Source organism: Telmatherina bonti (assembly GCF_933228915.1).
Source record: "Telmatherina bonti genome assembly, chromosome: 8".
Classification (NCBI taxonomy): domain Eukaryota; kingdom Metazoa; phylum Chordata; class Actinopteri; order Atheriniformes; family Telmatherinidae; genus Telmatherina; species Telmatherina bonti.
Genome location: NC_136626.1, coordinates 12,647,015 through 12,666,469, shown reverse-complemented (window position 1 = coordinate 12,666,469; position 19,455 = coordinate 12,647,015). Strand labels below are relative to the sequence as shown.

Sequence of the window (19,455 nt, the reverse complement as noted above, 5' to 3'; positions counted from 1 at the left end):
GTACTTTACCTTTTTTTTTTGTTTTTTTTGTTTAACTTTAACTAAAGTAATAATAAAAAAAAAGATGGTTGTATCAACCATCTGGCAGTGTAAGGAAATTTGTATAGTTATGTGCAGCGTTTATAAATTATATGTAATTCCTCTGGAAGGCCATATTCCAAATTCCAAGTTGTAGTGAAGCACATATGTTTAAGACTTAGATGTAATATTAAAAAGACATAAGTTTTAACAGTTGTGAGGATTTGTTATTCATGATCTGCTCCTAATTTTAAAACTACAAGTCATTTATTGATTTGCCTGGTTCCTCTGTGCTTGAGGGTAAATTGCGACCTGAGTGTGATTTTCTGTCTTGATATAGAAATTGTTGCTCTTAGTGGAAGAAAAGGGAAAAAAAAGAGATACATTTAAAGTTTGCACATCACTTCTATTATGTGTCTATTGTTTTTCCACTTGGTCCTTTTTGATCATTTTTGGAGCTACCCGGAAAGGTAGAACTCCCCCACCCCCCTCCCCCTCTCCCTCCCCCATGTTTCTCTGCACATCCTGTAAGGTGTGCTACAGCTTGTTGATGAATCATATTCAGGCCAGTCTCCAGCTTGGTGATGACATTTAATGTTGTTCAATCAAACGTAACATCAGCAATGCAGCCCGGCTGGAATAATACTACGCCCACGCCTGGAAACCCACATACAGACACGCAGAGTACAATGTACATAACATGGGCTGTCATGGTAACTGCGAGGTTGTCTTGAATACTCTTTTGTTGAAGTTGTCGCCATGACAATTCTTTGTATCTTTTAGCCTTTGTGTCAGCTTTCTGCTATTTGTTGATTAAGTACTTGATATTTTATTAATTGGAACCTGGGTGGGTTGCGAGCTGCTTGTGAATGCCATGCCTTATGGCAACCACTGCAGTCAGCTGCAGTCAGCGTTGTACAGTATGTACCTGGAAGTTTGACTTTGGACTGTCTTGAAGTGCAAAGGGCTTTAAAATAACCGGTTTCTACAGGAGGAAGGTGGTATTGATTTTGAAAACAATTGTCAGTTATTTTTATCCTATTATTTTACTTGTTTTTATTGTTTGAAAATATGCATTTGATATGTTATTGACTGATAAAGCGAACACACATGCTGTTTGCACCTTTTACAGACCTTGTGGGCGTAGAAATTTTTAACATCCAATTAATACAGTCAAAAACATGCAGTGCTTTATGTGTGAGGTTTTAAAATATGGGCATTTTGACATTAATGCAAGGTTATAACCTTCATGAGGAAATGCAGTTTGTATGTACTTATAATCCACTGTGTGCACATACATAAATGTTTATACTTTAGCTCAGCGTACCATCATTCATGGATGGAAAAGTCATTTCTCTTCAAGTTCTAGTACTGTCACTCAAAACCTTTAAAAAAAAACACCCACTACTCATGATCCAAGTATCTGAAGGGACCAGCCGCACTGCATGTCCACAGCTACATAACACCACCTCCATTCTCCCCCTTTATACAAAATGGGTCTATTCACAGCACACCCACCCTTCTCGTGTCTGCATGGTTCTCCACAATGCATTCCCTTCAGCTCTTATTCATGTACAGTGTCCACAACAGCAAGCCAGTAAGCACCATTAAAAACCCATTGCTTTCCATTCATAAACTAAAAAAAATTAAGAACTGTCAAATCTATTTGGCCTTTTTTTTTTTTCGCCATTTGGAACAATTGGTAATTAAAGTCACAGAAAAGATGATTAGACCACCCTTGTTTTCCAAACAAATGTACCTTTATTTGTATCAAGTGTTAAAATTAACATGAAATTTTGATCAACAAAGGTGGTCAAATATTTTATTTGTGACTGAAAAGTCAACCATTGCTGCTTATTCTAAAGCAGGATTATGGGAAGGCAGGAGCCTTTCCAGTTCATACAACCTGAACAGGTCACCAGCCGGTTAAACTGTGTTACATTAATTGTCATAGCACACAGATGGCTCATAATATCAGCGAATTTTTCATTTAATTAAAAATTCCTTATGTGGATAGAATTGAACTTGCGATGGAAAACAGTAAATGTGCTGCCATACTGTAACGAGTGCTTCCACAGGGTGTGTATTAGCATAGCCTCTTAGCCACACTGACATTGATATGACAGCTCGGATTAAGAAGATCCAGCTTCCAGCATCCTCTCTGGTCGTAACACTTCTGTGCCTCATCATACTCGCCTCAGTCTCACAGTTGGAGCAGCACAGTGCAATGTTTGAATAATAAACCAACATTAACATTTTTATTTTGCTTATGAATAAACTTCCAACTAGATTTGTCCTGGAATGGCAGACTTTTTTTTTTGGAAACACCCCTTAAATCTCCAGAAGCAATTTAAATAAGAAGCTATGAATGTGGCAGATGTGCATTCTGCTTTACTTGTAATGTTTAAGACAGAGTACCCAGCAGAGTCCTGCCTGAGGAGATCGGGTTGCATGCTGGTTGGTGAGATGGTTGTAGTTTGATTGTATATTATGGAGCCAGACCACAGAAGGGCTGATGGGCAACCAGGGTAAGGTCAATAAAACTGGGGATATGGATATTACTGCTGCCACATTTTGCACACATTTGCCCATTTATTTTTTATTTGAACCTATTGAAATACTAGTGTAGTAATTGACCATTAAGGCCCTGACTGACTTTGAACTAATAAATAAAAAAATACTGGACACAAGGATGAAGATTTTCTTTTCCTGTTGTTGGTTTTTTTTTTTTTATTATTTATTTATTTATTTTTTTTTTTTTTTTAAGAAGTTTGACTTTAAGAAATTTGGTGACATCCATAATTTCATATGAGGGACTAAAGAATTAAATGTCACATGGTGGTGCTTTTAAAAATGCAAATGCAAAAAAATTAGTCTTCATCTGCTCTAAAACTTTGTTGTAATTGTTTTAAACTTTAACTGGAGAGAAAAAACAGGATGAACACAGAGACTTATTTTTTGCACCAAAACTGCACAGATGTGTGTGATGTATCTGTAGGACCTACAGAATAATGATAAAATGTCTCAACCTCAGAGGTCAGACAGGTCTTCACCAGCATGCAGGGTGATATTAAATGAAGATGATAGTTGCTGATTGCAGTGGGCAGCTTGTTTTTGACCTTTAGTTCTTGGTTTCAATTCAACTGCAGCAGTGCCAGTTGTTTTTAGGTCAGTATATTCAGTATGAATTGTACTTGTGTGCAATTTGATAATTATAGCTGTTTGCCATTTTATGTCTCTTAACATTATTTCTGTTGTATTCGTTGAATAATATCATCTCAGCCAAGCTTTTTTTTTTTAAAGCTTTTAGATAGACAAAAAAGCTATTTTTTTTAATCAATGCTTAAAATTCTTTGAATGGGTTAAAACGGAAAACTTCTCATGATGGATCAATATACATGTCTGATTGATTTATTTATGAAAATGTTTTGGTTTTTTTTTTTGTTAGTCTGCCGATCAAGCAAACTGAAGATTTGATTTTAAGCAGTTAATCAGAGCTAATCTGCTCCACCGAACACTTTCCCTTCATTTCAAACCAACAGACTCTTAAACAAAAGGGTTGTCAATCAGTTTGGCCATGTGCGAGAAGAAACTGCAGCGAAATTATTGGCGCAACAAATAGCATCTCCAGACTGAGTGGTTTATTGAGCCAGGATTGTCAACATTTCTCGCTTGAGGTGCACATGTTCATACTAAGCATTTGTCCTGCACTCATTAGCGGTGAACAACGCCTTCCTATTTTAAATCAATTGCACAATTTTTATGCTTTAATCTTTCGCTCATTCTTCTTCCCCCTTTTTTTTTTTTAAATTCCACAAATAATATTGGTCCAAATCTTCTTCCAATATCATCTAAGCTTACAAAACTGACTTCTGAGACCAAAGCTGACTACTGGCAGTTTTTACAAAGTAACCTTTCTGTCTGTATTACATTAAAGAGGTGCTATTGTGGTATTTGGAGTTTTCCGAGCTTTCTACAATGTTACAGTGTTGAATCCTCATCAGACATGTGAATGGCACTGTTTTTTATCACCTAAACGCATGTTTGAGTTTGAGTTTGAGTTCCAGCACGCTCTCCGTTCAGTTTCCATGGCAACAAAAAACGTGTCGTTTTAGAGAGTTTTTTCTACTTGGAAATTCTTGTGACATCCCGGGGGATAAGGTTCGGTGATTGGTCACCTTCTACTGGTTAACAAGGGCATGTACAAATACATCAGGCAGGTGGAAAACATGGGATAAAGTTATTTCCAACGATGGCTGGTGAGTTTACCAAAGAGAGACATCCTGCTGCATTCGTTGCTGTGGGTTGCTGTTTTCCACTTCATTTTCAGGGTCTGATTCAGGTTCCAACATGTAGGGCTGTATGCTATGTGCTGACATTGTATTTTGTTTTTTTTAATGAGTTCATATTAGCCTAATCCTTCTGTTTATGAGATGTTACAATGATGGCGAAAGCAGGTGCGGTGCACGCTCCCGATGTAGTGCAGTGGCGGGAGGCGGGGCTTAATGCGGAAGAGTCTCAATCCACTCGTTTTGTCCACAGGCTGATCTGACAGCCTACGGAGAGGGTCGGTCTGAAGTAAATAAAGTGATTTGTGACAATAACTCGATCAATCCCAGCCCTTCTGGGCTCAGAAATAAAAATAAATTAGCTTGAAATGCACATAATAGTTCCACTTTAACACTCTGGGATGTTTATTGTGCAAACTATTTCTTTATTTTTGGTTGTGTGAAGTTTATCATTTCTTTTCCTTGTTATTTGAAGCCTACAAATAAGCGACGTACAGTATATAATGGTAAATAAATTATAGATCTTCTTCTGGTAAGGCTTTTGAAGAAAACTGTGTATTTGATGTTTATGCTGCCTCATTAGTTGCTTTGTTCCGATTAACCCTCAAAGCCAAAGACCTTTTAATGTAGATGTTAAACCCCTGTTTATGCTGACACATTGCTGTTGAGACTAAAATCAGCTTGAGCCCAAGGGTGAAGGAGGGTGGGATGCAGGGAAGCAGTGAAAGGTGAATCAGCCTCCACCTTTGTTTCCAAGTGGCCCTGCTGGCTTTGTTTTGGAGCTGAATGAATTATTAACGGTGGCCTTCTGGTCATGTTTTTCATCAGTGTGTCCACCACTAAAGGTAAAGAGCACTGCGCTGAGAGATCTCCATTGACGGGGTTCTTTCATAGTGACAGAAGAACTGTCTACCTGAACTGTTTTTAGTCCCCACTTTGTTTCTCTTTATTTTTAGCTTTCCTCCCTCTATCACTACCCTTTTTTTTTTCTTACCATTTCCTGAATGTCTGCCTAGCCAGGCATATTGTATAGAGGTAACCTAGAGCATTCTGGCTTCCATTTGCGTTATGTTGCTGGTTTGCCACTTTTTCATATTTTATCATTTCTTGTTATATAATTGGATTGATTCATTTATTTATTTTTACTATTTATAACTCAAAGTACAATTTGGTTGCTATGAGTTCCAAGTGATTAATAGACACCTTTTGTTTACACAGTCACTCATTCAATAATAGAAGTTTACATTTGACATAAATTAAATAGTCGGCACATTTATATTACCCTCTAGAAAAAGGTATTAGTGTTAAGCTGACCAAAACTAGGCTCTAGAAATCCTTATAAACATGTACAGAATTGAAGCTGTCATGATGGGAAACTTAGGTAATGCTGTTGCACATTGAATTATTCCTGCATGCATATACTCAATTAGACTCAATCAGCCTCAGTAAGCTGGACATCTACAAGCATATATCAAAATCAAATCAAACTTTATTTGTATAGCACTTTTCATACAAAAGCATATCAAAGTGCTTAACAACATAAAAATAAAAACAGTTTCACACTTAAAAACACACACGCACACATGCACGTTACCCACACACGCACACAACCCAACCCTTCCCCTGACCATTTATGCCAAAATAAAAACTACTAACTTGACGATTATGTCTCTGTATCAGCTGTGTATGTAATAATAAAGCCAAATTCATAACTCATCAGCTTTAATTAATATTTTTTCAAGTTTCCTTAGTCACTCTGCTAAATGTGGGAGTTGAAAAGAAAGATGTCTGAAATAAGGAATTCTTTTATTTAATAGTCTACTTAGAAGTCGCAATCAGTTTCCAGCAGTTGCTGCTTTCATATTTGAGGACAAATCTTTTATGTGCCAAACTTATATAATGGGTGAAAACCATTTCCTATTAGTTTTGATTACACCACCATACACCTTTCTAAAGAACACACTGGCCAGTGTTGGTTTGGCCAGTGAATGGACACATTGCCTTGGTGCTGTTCAAATATTATTTTTTTATTTCGTTTTACTCATTCATTCATTCATTCATTCATTCATTGGACCCTAACTCATTATCCTAACTGCTTAGTCCGATGAAGGGTTGCGGGGATGCTGGAGCCTATCCCAGCAGTCTTTAGACGAAAGGCAGGGTACACCCTGGGCAGCTCGCCAGTCCATTGCAGGGCTAGTTTTACTTATTTTGATGTAAATATAACTTACTTTTTGGTTTTGTCAAGCATTTAATAAGTTTGCTTCATATTTACCATCCCTGTATTACTTTTTGATCAAGCGTTTGCTCTATGCATACTGAGTCACTGTAGTGCAACTTGACCACCAAATAATTTATTACTTCTGTGACTAGTCCTTGTCATGTATTTCAGACGTGCTTTCTTTCTTCAGTCTAATGCACTTAAAGTTGTGTTTATTGTTTTTTATCGCAAGATTGTGCCACCCAATCTTCGGTTCTTGACAGTTTCTTTCCATCAGCTTTTCTGCTCAACCAATTTGCTGTTACTTGATCCTTTTTATCATCTGTCGGCCAGAGGATGCTCCCAACTGGCCCAAATGCCTGGCAACTGTAACCAAGAGGCAGACATGACTGTGCTAAGCTGTTGGTTGAATAAAAGATAAAGTAACAAGAATAACCTGGAGTCTAGCTTGGCTATAGACATGAATTTCCCCAAAGATAAACCAACCCAAAAGGAGTCATGCAGAAGTCCTACAGTTTTTGTAGTTGCAAGAATTATTTCTTTTTTTTCTATAAACCAGTGTCTTATGTCAGAAAATGTAGATGAGGTCATCCATCCATTCATCCAACCATCCATCCAGCCATCCTTTTATGTAGAGACTGGAAACTGGAAACTAAGAGGAAGGAGTGGGACTAAAACAGTGAAGGAAAAAGAGGTGGGGTGAAAGGAGAGAAGGGTGGCTTAGTTAATAGAAAATAGACCGTGAGTTAAGTGATGTAAATAGGAAATGTATCCAAATTTACCTCTTGGGGGAAAAAAGCCAGTCTGAGAGACAGGATAATGTGGCAGGGAGCCTCAGGTGCAGCCAGGAGGGGAAGAAACTGGGTGATCAGCGAGAGAGAGGGAGGGTAGTGTTTGTGTGTGTTTGACTGTGTGTGTGTGTGTGTGTGTGTGTGTGTGTGTGTGTGTGTGTAGAGAGAGAGAGAGAGAGAGAGAGAGAGAAAGAGAGAGAGACTTGAGTGTGCAAGCCAGAGAGATGGTGTGGTGAGGAAGAGAGGGAGGGAAGTGTAAGCCAGTCACAGCATCTCTCCTCACTGCACCAGGGCTGAGGGACTCTTCGTCCCCTCGCTGCAGATTTAACTCATTTCCATCAGCGCAGTCATTTTCTTTTCTCTTTTTTTTTTTCTTCTTTTCACTTGCTGCTTTGGACAGACGCATCGCATTCCCCTCATTTTGTATGCCAGGATCTGAGGATTTATGTATTGAAAAGATGGATTGTCCTGTTTGTCTGAGGTATGAGGAGGTATTTGCAAAGGACAGTGCTTAAGACTGAGACTCTACTGGGACTTGGTCTTTTATTTACGCTCTTACACTGGATTCCCTTTTGTTTCATTGTCAGTGTTTTGTGATGAGCAAAGGACATACTGAGAAAAGACTTAAAGGCAAGGCTATCGGATCCCGCACATTTACAACTTGATTGCACTCTTGAAAGGACAAGTTACAAAATGTACGGTTGCACTAAGCACTCAAAGGGGAGGTATTCATTTGTGCCAACCGCTGCAGGATGTGCATCAGAATGCCACAATGAAACTCTAAGTGACAAGTTAATGGAATAAATGAGTGGATTGATGTTTTATCCCCAAACTCATCTCTGCAAGCGTTTGCCACGGGATTGCTGAGGAGTCGAAGTGATAGGAGCACTGAGTTAGTCAGCTGGCCTCACATTTCTCCTGGAGAGTCCTTTTCACCTGCCTTCACGGGAGTCTGCACTTTCATCAGCTGCAGGACATTTATGTTTGTTTGTCTTGTGCAGCTTGCAGTCCAGAACGTTGAGAGGCAAGTCTGCATTTTCGGATTTAAACTTGGGATTATTTCTTCTGCAGAACTCTCCCAAAAATCTTTATGAGCCTGGTTTTTGCTTCGTTTTGCGTAGGGATGCCATGTAAACACATTTTCCCCCAGCGCCATGTGTCCTGAGAGAGCTGTGACATTATCTCCTGCGGAGATCCCCATGTTGTTCTAGTCTGTGTCTGTGTTTTGATTCAGACAATAGCTGGGCATACATAGGCTCCAGACACTGACCAGAGGACCACCAAAATAAGGGAAGCTTGCTGCTACACAGTAAACACACAAACACCCATGAAAAAGTGAAAGTTTGGATTCTGCTGTAAAGATGATTCATAGAAATTGGATGTTATTACAACCGTAAAATGATTAATTTGCGGTTGCCTCAAGTGCATTTTCTTCAGGAGGTAACTGCACCCAGAAAATTCTTCCAGTTTGAAATTGGAGCTATATGCGTTTCGAACTCCTCTGAGGAGCTGTAAGGTGACTTGAGGTATTGTACTTTGCTTTATGCTTCAACTTTGTGTGGTTTCTCTCCCTCACCTCTGCATTCTCTGCCCTTGTGAGGACAGCTTAAATCCCCAGCCTCCTGGTGGCAACTCTCATTAAAATCATGCGATGAGGCCACAGACTGGGAGGAAAAGCAGCAGGGAAACTCGCCTTTGGGATAGATGCTGGCTGCAGCACTAATGTTATCCCACTTTAGGTTTACTGGAGGAATAACACTTTTTTTTCCTCTTTCTCTACTTCTGATTTATCCACCCACTACTGTCACTAACCATGTGTGATTGGAAAGGAAAAGTGAACTGGTTGTTCTCTCCTCCTAGAGCCTGTATTGATTTCCTACCAGTCTGTGCTCATTTGATTGAGATCCAGCTATATGAGAGTAAGATGAGCATAAGCACGAGTCTGCTGGAGACGATACCAAGCTTTTTTAATTGAAGGAGGCTACAGCCGCCTGGTGAGGAACCAGAGGGATACAAGCCATTCTCCAGTGTCGGGCCAGCCTTCTTATGGGTGGCGCACCGCAAACCTGACTTTCCTCGCTAGTACCAAGAACAATGAACCAGTCTGAGCTGACAACGGACCTGATGGTCACCGCCAACAGGAGCCATGCAGACTTCCCTCCTGGCAGGGCAACCAACCACTCCTGTCCCTTGGGCTGGGGGCTGAAAGAGGGCCTGGAGGCTTGCATTCTGGAGACTGCTGTGATAGTACTTCTGACAGTGCTCATTATTGCAGGGAACCTGACAGTGATTTTTGTGTTCCACTGTGCCCCTCTGCTGCACCACTACACTACCAGCTACTTCATCCAGACCATGGCTTATGCTGACTTGCTGGTGGGTCTTAGCTGCCTAGTACCCACATTATCTCTGCTCCATTACCCAGCCGGTGTCCAGGAACCAATCACATGCCAGGTTTTCAGCTATGTCATCTCAGTACTTAAAAGTGTTTCAATGGCTTGTTTAGCCTGCATCAGTGTGGACCGCTACTTGGCCATAACAAAACCACTATCGTACAACCAGCTCGTGACACCATGCCGGCTTCGAGGCTGCATCGCCCTCATCTGGATCTACTCCAGCCTAGTTTTCTTGCCCTCCTTCTTTGGCTGGGGTAAGCCAGGATATCATGGAGACATATTTGAGTGGTGTGCTCACTCTTGGCCTACCTCTGCCCTCTTCACAGGCTTTGTGGTGTGCTTGCTTTATGCACCTGCTGCGCTTGTGGTCTGTTTTACCTATTATCACATCTTTCGTATTTGCCAGCAACACAACAGAGAGATCAGTGAACGACGGGCACGCTTTCCCAGCCAGGAGATGGAAACTGGTGAAGGGAACAGTGGGGGACATCACGGAGGGCATGGACCAGATCGGCGCTATGCAATGGTGCTCTTCCGCATCACTAGTGTTTTCTATATGCTTTGGCTACCCTACATAATCTACTTTCTTCTGGAGAGCTCCCATGTGCTGGATAGTCCTGCCCTTTCCTTCATCACCACCTGGCTTGCCATTAGCAACAGCTTTTGCAACTGTGTCATCTACAGCCTGTCTAATAGCGTGTTCCGCCTGGGTATGCGCAGGCTGTCGCAGACTATGTGCTCTTTCAGCCACTGTGCTGCAGATGACAGGGACTTTGGGGAGCCCAAGCCTAGGAAGAGAGCAAACTCATGCTCCATCTGAATGAATTACCACATTGGATGAGGGAACTACTGGAAATCTGAATGTGAACATAATTCTTAAAAAGCTTTGCAGCTAGTTAGCTTGCAGCTAAACTGGTAAGGCTGAAAATGGCTTTTCTTCAAGCACCCTTTCAGTTGACACCAGTAATGTTGCCTTGCTTATAATAAAGAGCTCATTTGCAAGCTTTCATGAAGGTTGGTAAAGTATCCAGACAGAAGGATGGGCACATTTTTACTCTATGACACTCCATAGACTTACGCAACTTTACATTCCATGGTGTGTTTTCATCCAGGGCAGACCTAGTGGGAAGAAAATACTATAAATCCTGTAATATTCCCAAAATATTTTTTCAGACATCAAATGTGACCATGCAGTTTTATGGTTGTTAACTTTCTATTTGTAGTTGTTCATGTGATCAAGCCTTCACTGGATGTTTCCGTAGTTTCGATAACTGTCATTTGTAGATGCAATGTAATGTGCACTTAACCGTGCCAAATTGTGTTAAAATGTTGTAAATGGACATTTTTACACACTTCAACATCAACAGCAACCGTGACAACAGCTGCTGATAAATAGATAATAAATGGCCACGACTGTTTTCTTGAGGAAAGTGATCAGTCTTCTTCTGCTCCTTCTTTTGTTTTGTCTTTCAGGGGAGATTCATAAGTCAGGTCAGGTGGTCTGCAACTTTTTCCCCTGTTGCGACTTTGCCAACCGCTCACCTGACCACTTGTTGAATTTGAACAAAGTGCACAACATCTGTACAAAGATTTGATGTACAATGTTGTAGATATTTGTGAAAACTAGTCATTTGTAGGGAAATTTAAAACCTTTAAATGATATGAAACTTCCCAAAGTTGCAGCCAAGTTAGATCAGCTTTTTGCTTGCCTTAACGGGTTATTAATCAATTTTCATATGGTCAAAAATTCTATAAATGAATTAAATGTTAATTGTATGTTAAGTATAATATCTGCTGACATAGTTTGTCACCGGCTGGTTGGTGTACCTCTACTGAAAAGCACCTTATTTCCAAAATCTAAATCAAAAATTTTGATAGAATTAGTTTGACTCTGAGACTTCTGTGTTTAGGGGTGTTATCTGATGCTCTCAACAGAGAACTATCCAGCAGGGTGAGGATTTTTCTTTTATGATGTTTTGTTTTTTCCCCCTGCTTTGCTCCTGTAAAATAGCCCATCAGCACCAAGATTCTTATCATTGGTCTGGTTTTTCTGACTTTCCAACTATTTTTAATGCACAAATAAATATTACATCTTCAATTTCTGTATTTGGGGCACTATAATTACTGGGCAAACAAATCTGACTAAATAAATTGGCATTTTTCAATTGTTGCTTTTATTTTTATATGTATAATGTAAAGAAAATGTAATATTTAATTTCAAAAGCAGTTTTTTTTTCTTTAAATTAGATAATTTATTCTGAGTTGCACTCAGAGATGCTGTTTTAACTCTCACAAATCTTAACAGGCATGGAAAGTGTTGACCTGATGATGTAACCAGGTTTTAAGTGCTTTGGGTGACACAGTTATCTGTGTTAAAGCTGGATTTAATTTCCAAGCACCAGTGGAAAGGAGCTCAGATTAATGTAATCTGATCCATCTTGAAACTGCTGTGAGGTTAAAACTTAACTAAACAGAAGTGACAGGCTCAGTTGGGTAAATGTTAAAGGCTATCAGAAACTTATCTCTGCGTCATTTGTCGACTTGCTGTTCAGAGAACATTCTTTCCATTTTCTCTCACCTGTACCAAATCTGTTAATGATGCATGTGACTGGTTACTGCCCTCAAACAAGTGTGAATGTCCTGGGTGCTTAGTACTTAGTGTGATATTTTTCTTTTCTTTTTTTCTTTTTTTTTTTTTTACCTGGAAAACTTATATTTTAGAAGTTTAAAAATAAGTTAAAACACTTTCAGTGTCTCCATACAAAGCAACAAATGATAGTGCTGCAAAAGGCACAATTTATGCATTGAAAATAAAGTCCTTTATACATTTTTTTCATGGGTAATTTACTTTATTGTTCTAATTGACTGCAGCTTGTTGACTTTTCCTCAGTCATGGGCATTTGCTACATTAGCGCCAGTGAGAAAGGTTGTTAAAACAACTTAAAGACTACGTTTAGCTGTAGATCTCACCCTTTGCTCCAGCACAGTGATGTATTTACTTTGATTGATCTGTTATGTACACCTCCCTCTGGTCAACTGATCCATATTAAAGGATAATTCGTTTTCCATTATAACACATATTGATAGTAAAGACTTGGACTAGGTTCTGTCTTTCCTCACATTTTCTTGTTGCTAATTTGTCATTCAAGCCTTGTTGGTTGTGTCTGTTTATACATTAAAATCTCCAGGTTATTTACTAAATAAAGCCGCTTGTTATTGTACCTGTTCACTCCCGCCATTTTATGCTGCTTAACAGTATCTTGTACAAGTTATTCCTTGTTTTAAAACTGCATTAAGGGTTTTTGACTTAAATGGGCAGAACGATTTGCAGCCTCTTGCTTTTAATAATTTGTGATGTGGAAGAAAGCCGATTTCTAGTTACACATCTAAGTCCTCTTTGCTACCAGATGAATGTATGTATATTGTTTTTAAACCAAGATTTGGTAAGCCGGCATGGCAAGTATAAATATCTGTCTTTGGATATCGATATATGCTCTTCTTTCTTCACCAGCCACTTGTTACCTCAGTCCTCGTCAATTTTACAAGAGGCAGAACACCTTATTGTTGTAATTAATTTATTTTATTTATAATTTTGACTGAAGGATCTCGGATTACCAAATCAGTTAAACAAAATTAAGTTTTGAAATTAGCTGTGGGAAGCTGAAGGGGCAGGTGTTTTGTACCATCAGCCTTCATCTTTGTTCAAAATAATGTAGTTTATTTTGTGTTGCAATTAAAACTTTTTCAGATTGCTCTGTATATGTGCCTGAAGATGTGTTTTGAGGAATAAAAAAGGAGAAGTTTGGAATTGGCTGCACAACATTTTCAGCTGTATAAACCTAACTGTACAGAGAACAAGTTTTTTCTTTCTTTTTTTTTTTTTTTTTATTAATGTTGTGATAGGTTCAGTGATCTTCACATGAACAAAGAATTGGCTGAGTCATTCAGTGTTATTGATAAGTGATTCTGACTTCTGCCTTTAACTGGATGCATGCTCTATCTGATGTCTGCATCTCTAGGATGACAGGACACATCAGATTTGTCCAAGCCTTGTGAATTCTCTTCTCTAGCCATATTATCTGGTGTACATGAGTAATAGAAGAGAGGTAATGCAGCATAGCAAATTCTATACTAATGATTTTTTTCCCTCAAAATTAAATGGACTGTTTTTTTTTTTTTTTGTACTCCTTTGGCACATCATGCAGTGGGGTTTTTAGGTAAAATTCATAGGATCTGTGCTGTATAATCCTCACAATGTGGTTAAAAAAGACATTACACAGAAGAAGAAATAAAATAATCTTTGTAATAGCATAACCTAAAATAGCTCATTCATTATGATATAATGTAAAAGATAGAATATTCCATCTTCTCTATTATAATCCTTCAGATTACATGTATTGGTCTGGAGTTGCATAAATATTCATTCCTTTGGGTAATGCTTTTTTTTGTGACAGGTTATATAAGATGTGTGTCTTAGCTCAGATTTCAAGAATCCAAGAAGCAGTGGATGAATATTTAAAAAAAAAAAAAAAAAAAAAAAAATTATTTGTGTCTGTGTTGCACTGACCAAGCTGAAGTGGTAGGAAAACAAAATCTTTTTTCAGGTAATTCCTGTTACTTTCAAGTGCATTGATGGGAATTTTCACCCAACAGTTCAATTAGAGGATAATAGATATGTATTCATAAATCTGTGTGTAAACCTTTACACAATATACTATAAATGGGACAACTGTATGTACTATGTGTGTAACTGTTTTTGATCTGCTGTAAATCCCCCCTCCTGAAAAAAAAGAAAATACCTGGCGCATTCTGGCTGGTATTGTGCACCCATTTGTGTTAAATCAACCACTATAGGCTGCTGATGTTTTGAGTAGGAGGTGTTTTAAATTCCACAATATCTATTTTTTTATTTTGTCAAAGGCTATGGTTTTGCTGTTGCTGCCAACCTAATAAAGGTGAAAGTAATTGTGATTACCAGTGTGTATAGTTGTTTTGTGAATTGTGTGTTTCTATACATTCAGTAATCACTAGTTAGTCAGCACTCATTCATTATCTTGTCTGAGTTGACCCTCATGTTTCTTCTTTATTGCACATGTTTTAAATATTAAACTATGGGGATGTGGACTTGATTATCAATTACTCTCAGTAAGATTTGTGTTTAATTGATCAGTTTGATGGCCTGTGATGGACTGGTGAGCTGTCCTGGGTGTACCCTGCATTTTGCCCAAAGACTGCTGGGATAGGCTCCAGCTTCCCCGCGACCCTTAATTGGACTAAGCTGTTAGGATAATGAATGAATTAATGAATGATCAGTTTGATCACCCAACATACATAAAAATGGACAAATATGCAAGCTAATCTTTTTTTTTTTTTTTTTTAATTCAATGAATGCACCATTTTCACTGGAGTAAGGCTCATGCACACAGTTATGAGCAGCATCAGTTAGTTGACGGAAAATATTTTGTACTACTATCTAACTAGCATATGAAGTGTTTGTTAGTCGTCCTTTAAGAAACATTGTGGACTCAAAATGATCACCAAGTACCATTGCAACCTGGTGAATATAAGTGAGGAGTGAAACGTCTACAAGTGACTGACACCATTTTGTTAATGATTTTATAACCATCCAATTTTCTGCCTTTCAGCGTTGTTTTCTTTCAGTTATGAGAATTATTTGCTTCTATAAACTCAAAGCAGATTTGTGCCATGCATTTATTCCACATTCTCAGCTTAATCCAAGTAAAGCAAACACAAATAACGCTGATTCTTTAGCAAAAAATAGAGAAGAGAAATTAAGAACCTGAAATTTTAGTTTACTTCACAATTAATTGCCCTTCTGTTAATCTGTTAATCAACCACCTGCCAGCACTGTTGACTAGATATCTGCACTGGAACATCTCTGCCACAGCATAGTGGTTTCTTTTCTGGTTTTGGGACCTAATGGCACCATCAAGTCCTCTGCATGAACAGGCGGCCCTTGTAGACCCCTTGTTCATTGTTTTTGATTTAACATTTAAATTCTTACACTTGACCCTTAGACTACAGCTGGGCTTGAAAGCAGCCACAACCCAACCATCTTCACCTGCTGGCATTTTAGAAAACAAAGCAAGAAGAACAAGGAGGTTTCAGGCAATTAAGAACCGCACAATCTTGAAAGAGCTCTTTTAAGTCATACATCATAGCAAGATTGGTGGCATGTAGGGATGTTTTTCTGTGCTGAGTGTGATGCCTGGGGTTTGGGCTTATGCCAAAATCAAGGCCCGATCTTATAACTGTTAAGTCATTTAAATAGAATATTTTATCATTCAATGGCCAAGCTTAGGTTAAATAATAAAACAGGAATTAACACATAAATATAATTAGTTGTCTGAGTAGGTAACCTGGGAACTGTGCTTAGAGCTGAAAAAGGTCACCCACAAGTTTTCCACAACGCAGAAGGCCTTGTCACCCAGGGCAAAAGATTTTAAGATTTTTTGTTATTGCTGTGGCTCTCTGGCTCTCTTTTGATTGTGTCTTGCATGTGGGTTTTTTTTTTTTAAACACTTGCCAGTGTTTGTTGTTGCTGTGGCTTGTTGCACTTTTCCTAAAAGGCTTTTTTAATGTGATGGCAACACAACTGCTTTATAGTGTTAAATTTGGCTGCATTTGTGTCACATCTGGAAAAAATTTCTAACAAGAAAAACCACCAAATGCTAATGCTAAATGTTAGCATAACAATAACTTGAATAGAGCTGGGTCTTTGTCCACCACCTCAAAACAGTCGTCAAACAAGATTGTATAACTTTCCGTATCGGTGTGCAGTGGTTTTGGTTGGTATCAGAGGGTGTTAAGACAGTTATAGTCCCGACCCCAATCTCATCACGATTTTGCAGGTTCGATGAGTATTTTTAGCTGCTAATTTTGGTATTGACTTGGCTCGTGGTGTGATTTAGAGGAGCTCTACGGTAATAGCTAGCTTTTAGAGGTGAGAATCTTAAATCTGCAAGGTTAGAAAAACATAAAAGAAAAAGTTGAGATGAAAGCTGGGAAGATGATTAGTGTCAGAACAAAAAGAGGGAAGGAGCAAAAGTGTAAGAATAAGGATAAGGAAGAGTCATTAGGAGGATATAAGGAGTTTCATGCTCATTAGCTACACCCGCTTTATCCTGCAGAGTGTCGCGGGGGGGGCTGGAGATGGAGCTTATCCCAGCTGACTTAAAGTGAGGAGGGGCAGACCCTGGACAAATCACCAGTTTATCACAATGCTAACTCACAGAGACAGACTAATCCAATTTAGAGTAAGCAATTATGCAAACATGCACGTATTAGACTGTCGGGAGGGGAATGAGAGAAACCAGTTTTATTCAAAATGTTGAGTTGAAAAAGGTCATCATTTAGTTTGGTGTTATTTACATAAAATACCATTATAAAGATGTGTTTCTATCAGTCACCACAACAGAAAACACAAAAATGAACTTTTATTCATTCATTTATTTGTTGTTGTTTGTTAAACAAATTGGCATTCTTTTTATTTAATTTCTTTGGTAGAGAATCTTTGGCATCTTCTTTGGACAGATTGCAGAGTAATTCAGACTTCAAGCTTTTCCAAATTCATTTTTCTTCTGTCATTGTTTTTTTTTCTTCATTAATCTTTTCCTCTATTCGGATTAGTTTCCCTTCCCCTTGTCTTTGAAAAAAAGTATTTAGAGACAATTTAGCAAGGTCGGTCAGGGTGACTTGCTTGCCAGAATTTGTTTGCCTGTTTTGCTCATTTTGCCAGCTCCTTATTGCAAACTTTTATCTTTATATTCCAATCCCTGTGCTGCCTTTGATGTTGGTAACCTTGATGATCACTGAGTCACAAACTGCGTGATAAAATTATATATCATTTTAGTGTTGCTTCTCTTTGTTAAGACAAGGTAATGTAAGATACCTCATAATAAATAATATTAATAATACTGTGTATTTGACTTGTGTAAGTCCAACGCTGGATTTCCGGACCTTTTTTGTTCATCTTCACTTGCAGGACTGGTTTCTTAACACAACCATTTTTTTTTTTTTTTTTTTTTTTTTGGTGTCAGAATTTAATTTAACTCTACATTCAGGCTGTGGACCGATCATTTACAGCCATTGCTAATTTATTCATCCCCTTTAAAAACAGACTAGAGAATGTAGACATGTCAACTCCACAGAGCCTGAATCATTGCAGTAATTTTAGACCAGCCGGGTAGATAGACAGGTGAGACACTCATTTTTATGGATTGTAAAACCTGGAGTATGTCTTGTTCTTCGCACACATACACACAGACACAAAAACAAACAACAACCAAAAAACTCACTACAAAATAATGCTTTCATTACTGCATCCATTGTTTCAGTATTTTTTACACTCATACCATGACGATCAAAACCTGCTTTCTTCTGCTTTTGGGAATTATGGACACACAATTCATCCCTTTGTCATATAAGAAGGTATTTTGCTTCTTGTAGTCTGAGTGTTTGTGCATCTTTTGGAAAACTGATGGGCTTCTCCCGTCCATTAAGGAACTCTGGATCTCTTTCAAAGTGACCATTGATTTGTTAGCTTCCTGTCTGGGAACCTCGGCTCCATTCACTCATTAACGTTGCTGAGTGTTGTTGTATACAGGAAGTCTGTGTAATGGAACAGACTCTAAAAAAAAGTTTAAATTGAAAGGTCATGAATTTGATAATTCATTCATTACAGCACTCATTCCAAGTCACGGTCACAGGGGAAGCTGGAGCCTTTCCCAGCGATTGGCAGGTGAAAGACGTCATCTTGTGGAACTGCTCTTCTCTTTTTTAGGATCACAAGAACTGTAAAAATAGTTTGGATGTGTTTTTCTTTATATTTATATTTTATTTATATTTACTTTTACTTCTGAAACAAGATCTGTATTTGTTCTTTCAGTAGAAAGTTCATTCTGAATCTGTTCATTCACACTTCATGTGAAAGAGCAGCTCTGGGTCCAGGCCAGCTCAATATTCATGGCCAAGACTTGATCAGGAATTCCCTTTTCTTTCCACACATGGCAGTACTCGTCTAGCTTCCTCTTTCCCTTTCCTGCCACTTTTCTTCTTCCGTCCGGATTCAGAAAAGACCACCTGACCATCTTTCGAGGATGGGGGGAGGAAAGACTTGCAATTGGAGAGGATGCCAGTTCCCGTCTAATGGAGCCTTGCGGCAGCCACCAAAAGCCTTTGATGGCATAACAAGGAGACACTCATACACCCACACGCCAACTCTCATACATCTTGCATGACTTTTTGAAAATGTGGGCTGCAAACTGTGGTCTGATAGCAGACAGGTGTGCCCGTACAGTTCATAGTATATAATATTAAGCAATCTTTAAAGTTTAAACTGAGGGTAAAAAGGCAGAGAGTAAGGCCATGTCATGGCATTGAGAACAATTTATTGGAACAATGGATCTGCGTAACACATATCAATACATTTAGTTGTTGGTTAAACATTTCCTAAAAAAAAAAAAAAAAAGACATAAATAAATAAAAGAACAGAATTTTCAACCCTTTGTTGGTGTTGAAGAAAAGGTTTGTACTGCAGATTATAAAAACTCACAGGATTTACTCTTTTTGAACCACAATTGTACAAGAATTTGTTGTGCTTTGTGCTGTGTGTTGTTCAAGAAAAAATCTTTTGAAATTTTGAACTTTAAAATGACAGGCTTTCATCTACATGTGTGCTGATGAACAGAATGAAGCATTATCGCAACTTCTCTCTTAAGAGC

At 38.5% G+C, this 19,455-nt stretch overlaps 2 protein-coding genes across 5 annotated transcripts in view; both read left to right on the top strand.

Moving 5' to 3' along the window:
• Window positions 1–19,455, top strand: part of rabgap1l (RAB GTPase activating protein 1-like) — a 121,682-nt gene that overhangs the window by 33,044 nt on the left and 69,183 nt on the right. The gene's annotated exons all lie outside the window — the stretch shown is intronic.
• gpr52 (G protein-coupled receptor 52) lies at window positions 9,414–10,532 on the top strand (the record flags this gene model as incomplete). The annotated part of the gene is made up of 1 exon (XM_079244675.1): window positions 9,414–10,532. One exon carries the CDS (start codon window positions 9,414–9,416, stop codon window positions 10,530–10,532), a length of 1,119 nt encoding a protein of 372 aa, XP_079100801.1.